General features: G+C 53.3%; 1 protein-coding gene across 2 annotated transcripts; it reads left to right on the forward strand.

Annotated features, from left to right (window-relative positions):
* The first annotated feature begins 379 nt into the window (after positions 1–379).
* On the forward strand, positions 380–8,704 carry ZDHHC23 (zDHHC palmitoyltransferase 23). 2 transcript variants are annotated; one of them, XM_089670755.1, is made up of 5 exons: positions 380–689; positions 3,106–3,363; positions 3,553–4,206; positions 5,333–5,500; positions 7,926–8,704. In XM_089670755.1, exons 2-5 carry the CDS (start codon positions 3,209–3,211, stop codon positions 8,191–8,193), a joined length of 1,245 nt encoding a protein of 414 aa, XP_089526881.1. In that variant the 5' UTR covers positions 380–689; positions 3,106–3,208; the 3' UTR covers positions 8,194–8,704. The 2 variants fall into 2 exon arrangements, with proteins under 2 accessions (XP_089526881.1, XP_089526882.1); XM_089670756.1 differs by having other exon boundaries at positions 686–823.
* Positions 8,705–10,692: the final 1,988 nt, after the last annotated feature.

A 10,692-nucleotide genomic window follows, 5' to 3' on the forward strand; every position in this document is an offset into this window, starting at 1 on the left:
TCCCTGTGTCCCCCCTTTCCCCCGATCCTGTGCCCCCCCCATCCTCCCTGTGTCCCTCCTTCCCCCAATCCTGTGTCCCCCTATCCCACGTGTCCCTCCATTCCCCTGCCCCCCCCCATCCTCCCTTGGTCCCCCTTCCCCAGATCCTGTCCCCCATCCTCCCTGTGTCCTCCCTTCCCCCAATCCTGTGTCCCCCCTCCCCTGATTTTGTCCTCCCTGCGTCCCCCTTCCCCAGATCCTGTGTCCCCTCCTCTCCGTGTCCCCCTATCCCACGTGTCCCTCCATTCCCCTGCCCCCCCCCCCATCCTCCCTTGGTCCCCCTTCCCCAGATCCTGTCCCCCCCCCCCCCCCATCCTCCCTGTGTCCTCCCTTCCCCCAATCCTGTGTCCCCCCTCCCCTGATTTTGTCCTCCCTGTGTCCCCCTTCCCCAGATCCTGTGTCCCCTCCTCTCCGTGTCCCCCGATCCTGTGTCCCGCTGTAGCTCGCCGACCGCTCGGCACGGAAATGGTGATCTGAACTCGGGTACATGTTCCGCAGCAGCTCGGCAATCGGTTTGTTGTGTCTGAATCCGGCGCATGCGTAGTTCGTGCAAGGAATACCGAATATAATGAGAAAACTCCTTCGCTGGTACACCCAGGAAAGTATCCGGCGGGAGAGGAGCGGATAGCGGAGGAGTCCCGGCCCGGGAGGTGAGGACGATCGGTCCCCGGAAGATGTGATGTTAGATCAGAGATCCCCCTCCCCCCCGGTACAATATTCCTCTATAGGAGACCTACAGACTGAGCGATCTGTACGAAGAGATCCGACCTACAACCGGAGAGGGGTATATAGGGAACACGGGGTCAGGAGAGGGGTATATAGGGAACACGGGGTCAGGAGAGGGGTATATAGGGAAAATGGGGTCAGGAGAGGGGTATATAGGGGACACGGGGTCAGGAGAGGGGTATATAGGGAACACGGGGTCAGGAGAGGGGTATGTAGGGGACGAGGGGGTATATAGGGGACACGGGGTCAGGAGAGGGGTATGTAGGGGACGAGGGGGTATATAGGGGACACGGGGTCAGGAGGGGGTATATAGGGAACACGGGGTCAGGAGGGGGTATATAGGGAAAATGGGGTCAGGAGGGGGGTATATAGGGAACACGGGGTCAGGAGAGGGGTATATAGGGAACACGGGGTCAGGAGGGGGTATGTAGGGAACACGGGGTCAGGAGAGGGGTATGTAGGGAACACGGGGTCAGGAGGGGGTATGTAGGGGACACGGGGTCAGGAGGGGGTATGTAGGGAACACGGGGTCAGGAGAGGGGTATGTAGGGGACACGGGGTCAGGAGAGGGGTATGTAGGGGACACGGGGTCAGGAGAGGGGTATGTAGGGGACACGGGGTCAGGAGAGGGGTATGTAGGGGACACGGGGTCAGGAGGGGGTATGTAGGGAACACGGGGTCAGGAGAGGGGTATGTAGGGAACACGGGGTCAGGAGGGGGTATGTAGGGAACACGGGGTCAGGAGAGGGTATGTAGGGGACACGGGGTCAGGAGAGGAGTATGTAGGGGACACGGGGTCAGGAGGGGGTATGTAGGGAACACGGGGTCAGGAGAGGGGTATGTAGGGAACACGGGGTCAGGAGAGGGTATGTAGGGGACACGGGGTCAGGAGAGGGGGTATGTAGGGTACACGGGGTCAGGAGAGGGGGTATGTAGGGTACACGGGGTCAGGAGAGGGGGTATGTAGGGTACACGGGGTCAGGATGGGGGGTATTTAGGGAACACGGGGTCAGGAGAGGGGTATATAGGGAACACGGGGTCAGGAGGGGGTATGTAGGGAACACGGGGTCAGGAGGGGGTATGTAGGGGACACGGGGTCAGGAGAGGGGTATGTAGGGAACACGGGGTCAGGAGGGGGTATGTAGGGAACACGGGGTCAGGAGGGGGTATGTAGGGGACACGGGGTCAGGAGAGGGGTATGTAGGGAACACGGGGTCAGGAGGGGGTATGTAGGGAACACGGGGTCAGGAGAAGGGTATGTAGGGGACACGGGGTCAGGAGAAGGGTATGTAGGGGACACGGGGTCAGGAGAAGGGTATGTAGGGGACACGGGGTCAGGAGAAGGGTATGTAGGGGACACGGGGTCAGGAGGGGGTATGTAGGGGACACGGGGTCAGGAGGGGGTATGTAGGGAACACGGGGTCAGGAGAGGGTATGTAGGGAACACGGGGTGAGGAGGGGGGTATGTAGAGAATACGGGGTCAGGAGAGGGGGTATGTAGGGTACACGGGGTCAGGAGAGGGGGTATGTAGGGTACACTGGGTCAGGATGGGGGGTATTTAGGGAACACGGGGTCAGGAGAGGGGTATGTAGGGAACACGGGGTCAGGAGGGGGGTATGTAGGGAACACAGGGTCAGGAGGGGGTATATAGGGGATGCAGACACAGGAGGGGGTATATAGGGGATGCAGACACAGGAGGGGGTATATAGGGGATGCAGACACAGGAGGGGGTATATAGGGGGATGCAGACACAGGAGGGGGTATATAGGGGATGCAGACACAGGAGGGGGTATATAGGGGATGCAGACACAGGAGGGGGTATATAGGGGATGCAGACACAGGAGGGGTATATAGGGGATGCAGACACAGGAGGGGGTATATAGGGGATGCAGACACAGGAGGGGGTATATAGGGGATGCAGACACAGGAGGGGGTATATAGGGGATGCAGACACAGGAGGGGGTATATAGGGGATGCAGACACAGGAGGGGGTATATAGGGGATGCAGACACAGGAGGGGGTATATGGGTACTCTGGCTCAGTAGGGGGATATAGATGGGAAAACCTAGGAGGATGGAGGGTGTAATTGGCTGATGGAGGGATTCGTTGAGAGATGTGTAATGATTGGATGTCAGAGGTTGTCAGGAGTGATGCACAGTGATTGGGTGACATGCACAGTAGTATAGGTGTGGATGGAGGTAGGTGGGAGTTCCCTGATATTTAGGGGCATAAGGAGGGGTCAGATATGGGGATGGGGGGACACCAGGGAGGGGTAGTCAGCTGTCCTCAATATGGAGGATGGAAGTTGGTTTGATTGATATCAGTTGTTGTCTCTGCAGTTCTCCTCCTCTGGACACCTTCCACTGCCATGTGTACATCCACCGCCGGCTGCACTCTTCTGGGATTTGGTCACTCGGGGCCTCTATAGCAGAGGGGGGCACAATGACTGGGGTGAGGGCGGAGAAGAAGACCCCCAGACATGGGGGTAATGCCGATGATGTCCTGTGCTGCTGCGAATACATAAACCAGAAGGGAGAGAGGAGCCACCTGGCTGCATGTCTGTGTGACTGCGAGGACTTGGACGAGGCCTGTGACAGGTGAGCTCGCCCATTCTCGGCTACAACAGCCACCCAATCCAGATTGTAATGTGTATGGTCAACGTAAAGGAGATCATACATTCAGATTGTAATGTAGAGCACATAGTTTATTGTACAATCAGATTGTACTGTCTGTGGCCAGCTTTGCATTCTTACGAATCAATATTAGCAGTTTGTCCTCTTCCACAGATGGATCACCTGCAAGTCTCTGAAGCCGGAGGTGTTGGCACGGGTCATCGAGACCGCATCAGACCGATTCCGCATCCCTTGGATCCGAGGCGCCAAGAAGGTAGACATTGGCATCCTCCCACCGCTGGTCCTGTTGCCCGTGTCTCTGTACGTGGCAGCCTTGCATCTCCTCCTGGGTGTGGTGGTCCTCAGCGCCTTCCCTGTCCTGGTGATCTGGTACTACCAGCTGACGCATCGGCGGAAGGCGAAGACTCTGCTGTTCCTCAGCCTGGTGCTCTTCTCTCTGGGGTATATGTACTATAACTTTGTGCGGGAGGTCTTCCTGAAAGGTCACGTCGGATGGGGTCACCTTTCTGCCATCACTGGTGGCTTGTTCATGACTTTCCTCTTCCTGGCCAAAGCCAAGCAGGATCCTGGCTACCTCAAAAATGGCAAAACCAGGGCGAGGGGCAGCGAAGATCTCGATGGTGGCTCACAGGAAGGGGAGCGGACAGAATCTCAGTGGAGAGAACGTTCTGAAGACCGCCTGGAGAAGGATTTCCTCATTTCTGACAAGAACTGGTGCAAAGTGTGTCAGGTGGTGAGACCGCCACGGAGTGGGCACTGCAGGATCTGTGGGAGATGTGTCCGGCGCCTTGACCATCACTGTGTGTGGTAGGTGAATGGTGTGGCAGGGTGTGGGGTCCTGGGGCTAAAAGAGGAGGGAAATCTGGACTGTAGGAACTGGAAGGAGGGAGATGCTGGGTCATTGGAACTGGAAGGAGGGAGATGCTGGGCCATTGGAACTGGAAGCAGGGAGATGCTGGGCCATTGGGACTGGAAAGGAGGGAGATGCTGGGCCATTGGGACTGGAAGCAGGGAGATGCTGGGCCATTGGAACTGGAAAGGATGGAGATGCTGGGCCATTGGGACTGGAAAGGAGAGAGATGCTTGGCCATTGGGACTGGGAAGGAGGGAGATGCTGAGCCATTGGAACTGGAAAGGGGGCAGTTGCTGGGCCGTTGGGACTGGAAAGGGGGCAGATGCTGGGCCATTGGGACTGGAAAGGGGGAAGATGCTGGGCCGTTGGGACTGGAAAGGGGGCAGATGCTGGGCCATTGGGACTGGAAGCAGGGAGATGCTGGGCCATTGGAACTGGAAAGGAGAGAGATGCTTGGCCATTGGGACTGGGAAGGAGGGAGATGCTGGGCCATTGGGACTGGAAAGGGGGCAGATGCTGGGCCATTGGGACTGGAAAGGGGGCAGATGCTGGGCCATTGGGACTGGAAAGGGGGGAGATGCTGGGCCATTTGGGACTGGCAGGTGGTGAATGTTGGAGCTGTCAAGATTGGGTAGACTGGGTTGTTGGTGGGAGATGTTGGAGCTGTCAGGATTGGGTAGGCTGGGTTGTTGGTGGGAGATGTTGGAGCTGTCAGGATTGGGTAGGCTGGGTTGTTGGTGGGAGATGTTGGAGCTGTCAGGATTGGGTAGGCTGGGTTGTTGGTGGGAGATGTTGGAGCTGTCAGGATTGGACAGAGGGGTAGGCTGGAATGTTGGCAGTGGAAGAAGGGAGATGCTGGACTATTGGGATTGAAAAGAATGAGATGCTGGAGCTGCTGGGACTTAATCGAGGTGGCTGCTGGAAAGTTGGGAACTGGAATGAGGGTGCTGGGGACTGGTAAGAATGCCATTTATGATGTCTTTTGGGAAGGGAGTGGATTGGCGATATGTTTGGGTACAATCTAAGGAAGATTTCACTGGATGGAAATGTCTGAGTTTTTGTCATTTTTATGATTTGTAGGATAAACAATTGTATCGGCTCCCGGAACCACAAGTCCTTCATCCTGCTGCTTGTGCTGTTCATGTTCACCTCTGTATATGGAATCACCGTCACCCTGAGAGCTCTGTGCCGGGGCCAGTATATCGTCAGTGCCTTATTCTACTGTCCCGGAGTCTACGCCGACAACAGGTACTGATCGCTCCCACGTGTGGCCCTCTCTGCACCCCTTGCTGTGATCTGGGCGGTTTATTTGTGTCATCGGATATAATGTAGAAAAGTGATGGGAAAAATCCAGAGAAGTGGGTGCATCCTGGGTGTCATATTCTGGTTCGAGGAATCGTCTGGTTTTAACCCCCCGCCTCCGTCCAGCCGCCCACCTAAATTCTGACATCATAGCTGGGCAGGGCTGTACACATGTGGCCAATAGCATTGCCTGCCAGACTGACCCATTGAGGTCCGTAGGATTGCGCCATAATATACGGCACAGTTGTTGCTGCGAGTATTCTTTAATTTTGTGTCAATCGAAATTCCATATAAAGGAACATTAGAGCAAGTTTCTGGCATCCTTGCCCTTTCTCAAGTCCACAGGTGTACCAAGGAACAAACTTCCAGGAAGAGGAAACCTGTCATCCTCGCTGCTTAGCGACCTACAACCATGCTACAATGGTAATGATGATTGTACACCAGTCAGGAAGGTGTTCTCATTGTTAGGACACCTTGGAGTCTTATCTGAGGATAATCGATTGCAGGGCTTAAAATTTCAAGTCCTGAGCTACTAGCCAGGCCTTAGTTACTCGCTGCCAACAAACACACACATACATGTACATACACGCAGACACATGTACAGATACACACAGACACATGTACAATTGTACATGCATACACAGACACACACACATGTACACGTACCCCCCATAAAAAGTTGCAGTACTTCGTTGTTCACTCACAGAGCCGGGTACTGCACTCTAGGGGGAGGCAGAGAGCACAGCACACACTCCATCCTTTGCTTTCACTGCGCTCAGCTATTGAGTGTCTGACGGCTCCCAGTGCCAATGACCGATCTGGCCTGAGCTCCGAGCCTGCTCAGCAAGACGGCCCTGAGGGACACACTCACCCCCACCATAATTTCCATTCGCCATTGGCGAGCAGGCGAGTGGAAATTTCAAGCCCTGATCGATTGCTTTCTGTCACAATGTTTGTAGGTTGCTAGGCATCAGTGAGGATGACAGGTCTTCTTTCCCTGCAGTGAAAATCATTGGTTCTGATTCTTATTGAGACCAGAGCTCAGTAAATTCTCCCAAAACCTTCCATGGGAAAAAAAAAAAAAAAAAGTTTTTAATCGCACAATAAAACAACCATATGTATTGAAGTTCTGGAAGGCTTTGGCCGGGCTGGGAGTTTCTGTGGAGGGATGGCGGTACTGGAATGGGTTTGGGGACTCTGCAGCATATTTGTTGACTCTGTGTCTCTGTAGAAGGCAGGTTGGAGGCTTTCCAGGGGTACTGGGGTGGACTGGAGCACACAGCAGGGATTGGGGAGCACTGTGAGACACTGTTGAGGCACTATGGGGGGGTTGAAGGCTCTACAGGGGGCTGGGGTTACTTGGAGGTTGGGGACTCTCAGGAGGTTGGGGGCACAGTTGAGGGCTCTCAGGAGGTTGAGGGCTGAAGGTCTGAGGAGGTTGGGGGCACTGTGCAGGGTTGAGGGCGCCAGGAGGTTGGGGGCACTGTGGAGGGCTGAGGACACTAGGAGGTTGGGGGCACTGTAGAGGGCTGAGAGCACCAGGATGTTGAGGGCACTGTGGAGGGTTGAGAGCTTTCAGGATGTTGGGGGCACTGTGGAGGGTTGAGGGCTTTCAGGAGGTTAGAGCACTGTGGGGGTTGAGGGCTCACAATAGGTTGGGGGCACTGTGGGGGGTTGAGGGCTTTCAGGAGGTTGGAGCACTGTGGGGGTTGAAAGTTCTCAGGATGTTGGGGGCACTGTGGAGGGTTGAGGGCTTTCAGGAGGTTTGGGGCACTGGAGGGTTGAGGGCGCCAGGAGGTTGGGGGCACTGTGGGGGTTGAGAGTTCTCAGGATGTCGGGGGCACTGTGGAGGGTTGAGGGCTTTCAGGAGGTTGGAGCACTGTGGGGCTTGAGGGCTCACAATAGGTTGGGGGCACTGTGGAGGCTTGAGGGCTTTCAGGTTAGAGCACTGTGTGGGTTGAGGGCTCACAGTGTGTTGGGGGCACTATGGAGGGTTGAAGGCTTTCAGGTGGTTGGGTTCACTATGGGGTCTGAGGGCTTACAGTAGGTTAGGGATTTGAGAGCCTTGAGGCACTGTAGGAACATGGGGATCTGCAGCTCTCTGTAGCCTGGAAGGAGGGAGGCCATGGACCATCGGTTGAGGAATACTGGTGTAAATAGCACAGAGCTTTCTTACTTTGTACATCTGTGAATCTGAGCAAGGGTGAGGACACCCAAAACTGTTGTTGATCGATTGTTGATGTTTCAGTGTAATGAAGTCTGAGTGATGCAAAATTAAACTGTACAGTGGTATAGAGGATGCCATATGATGAGTTTGCGTAGAGATTACCTTGGCAATGTTCTGCTGGTAATGGCTCTCCTTCTCCCCCAGCACATCGTTTGCATTCACCTGCGTCTGGTACTGTGCGATTGTCACCGGAGGGGTGGCCTACCTCCTCCTCGTCCAACTCCTCAACATCAGCTACAACGTGACGGAGCGTGAGGCCCGCATGGCCCGGCGGGAGAAAACTGGCCGCTGTTACCTGGGTGGTCTGGTGGTGGACCCGGGGACCTACAACCAGGGACTGTACCAGAACTGGCTGCGCTTCCTGTCACTGGACAGCCAGAGCACTGGGAACGACCTCTCCGATGTTGTGTGATCTTGCCATCCACCCCCCCCCCCCCAGCCTGTGCCTTATCCCTCTGTAGGAGCTCCAGGTACATTGGGCGACAACTGCACCTTACCTCCCAGGAAAAATTTTAATTTTTTTTAATTTTTATTACAAACCTCTGAAGCACAGGGACCTCACCTCGCACCTTTTTAAGGAGTACCTGTCATGCCTTGACAATGGAGGCAGCCATTTTGTGGGTGGTACCATTCTTCAGCCTATCAATTCTACAGGAACAGGCTGGGGCTCAAAGCACTGTTTTTGGATGCTAAAATGTTCTACGGTGTCCTTGTGCCTCTATATGGGCTCATGATTTAGAGCCAGTCCAACCCGGGGAAGAAAATACAACCCAACTTCACATGGAGATAATAAAAGTGATAAATGGATGTCATAGGCCACCATCGTGTGTGATGCCGCCAAGTGCTGCGTTCACCTATCTGGTATCTCTAACGTGTGTTAATTGGGGAATTAAAAATAAATATTCTTCTGTATGTTCTCTATAGGCACAGATCACAAACTATGTAAACAGAAGTGCGAGCGCCTTAAAAATAAAATAGCTGCCTGCTAGGTAACCAATATCACCTTGGATCATAAATGGTATATAAAACGGTGCAGCGCTAAAATAATTACAATATTATCAGTAAATCAATAAAATCAATGGATATCCAATACAAGTAAAGTGGTAAAAAAGTTCAAATATAAAATAAATAGGATAGAGGTGACTCTTGTGCTCTGGTAACTCTGGACCCGGTATCAGTGCAATAGTGGTGAAAGTAATGCGCACTCACCGGACGCGCATGTATAATGCGCCTTATGCAGGGGCGGACTGATCGTTTGGAAACTCGGGCACTGCCCGAGGGCCCGGGGTCAGTAGGGAGCCCCATGAGATGCCCCTGGTACCTTTTTTTCATAGGCGTTTTTGAGTTTGGGCAAGGACACGGGCCCCATGATCCCCTATTGCCCAGGGGCCCCATGAGTTGTCTGTCCGCCCCTGGCCTTGTGTTAATAATCCAGATGTCATCAGATGGGAAAGAGTCAGGAACTAGAAGGCCTTCCCTCTAAGGGATGGTGGGTCGTCAGACAGGATCCTTTAGGGTTTTACAGGTGATCCTCTTCCTCTGGGGTTCCCCTTTAAAGAACCTGATATTGCTCCCTGGGTATGCAGATATCCACTACAGGTATGATGATCCGTCCTGAAGCAGTGAGTCTGAAAATTTAGAGAGCTCCCCCTGGGGGTAGGAACAAGGATACGCCCATGGTGTAGTAAGTATGGACAATTTTATTGCGATCAGATGCATCAAAGGATAAAAACAGCAGACAGCAATCGATCAGAACTAACCATCTGATTTTTAAAGATGGCCGCCAGAGCTCCATGTTGCTCCGGCGGCGTGACGTCACGGCGTGATGTTGCTCCTCCTAAAAGGATGTTGTGTGATCTTCTAGTTCCTGACCCTTTCCTATCTGATGACATCTGGATTATTAACGTAAGGTGCATTATACATGCGCATCCGGTGAGTGCGCATTACTTTCACCACTATTGCAGAGTTACCAGAGCACAAGAGTCACCTCTATCCTATTTATTTTATATTGGAACTTTTTTTTTACCATTTTACTTGTATTGGATATCCATTGATTTTACAGATCACAAACTGACTGCACCATTGTGCTTTAAAAGGTCCGCTTTAAATCCACATATGGACAGGATGGCTCCGCCTCCAGTATGAGGTCACCTGTGCAGAATTTATTGGCATTCCCTTAATCCGTTTGTTGTAGACAATCTACTCTGGTGCTTTAGGTGACATTTTGTAGGCAAGACAATCCGAATATTCCATTGTTATCACACTTCCGCACTCAGAACCACGAGGTGGCTAATATATAATATGTTATGGATGGAGTGTATCAGAGCCGCAATGAGAGGGGGTCAGACACAGGCCAGGCAGACTGTATATGGAGTTATTAATATACTTATTGAGTCTTTCTCTGGACATAGGAATACATCAAAACTACAGCTTAAAGAGGACCTGTACTGTGAATGGTGTGGACAAAGGACTAGTCACCAGCAATGTCTGCGGTCTCCCTGCAGCTGATCTTCCCCCATGCTTTGTTCTGCTCTGTGTCTCTCTATGTGGAGGAGGCCATCTTCGTAGAGGCAGGGCTATTCTTCCACGTCAGTGACACAACCCCATCCCCCCAACTGGTGATCTGATGACAGTAAACCCTCCTCTTCAGGGAAGCCTTCCCCAACCTCACCTAACACCCGACCTCACCTAACAACTAACCTCCTCCACTCCTCCCACCACTCCATCCCCCACAGCCATCTCCTCCTGCATCACCTTCCCCTCCCTCCTAGATTGTAAGCTCGAAAGAGCAGGGCCCCCGAACCGCTCGTGTGTTGTTACTGTATTGTCTCGTGTTCTGTCCCCCTTGCTACTGTACAGTGCTGAGCATACCCTTTGGCGCTATATAAATACTGTATAATAATAATAATAG

This window comes from Staurois parvus, unplaced genomic scaffold (assembly GCF_062004578.1).
Source record: "Staurois parvus isolate SC_StPar_1 unplaced genomic scaffold, SC_StPar_1.0 ptg000095l, whole genome shotgun sequence".
In the NCBI taxonomy this organism is placed as follows: Eukaryota; Metazoa; Chordata; class Amphibia; order Anura; family Ranidae; genus Staurois; species Staurois parvus.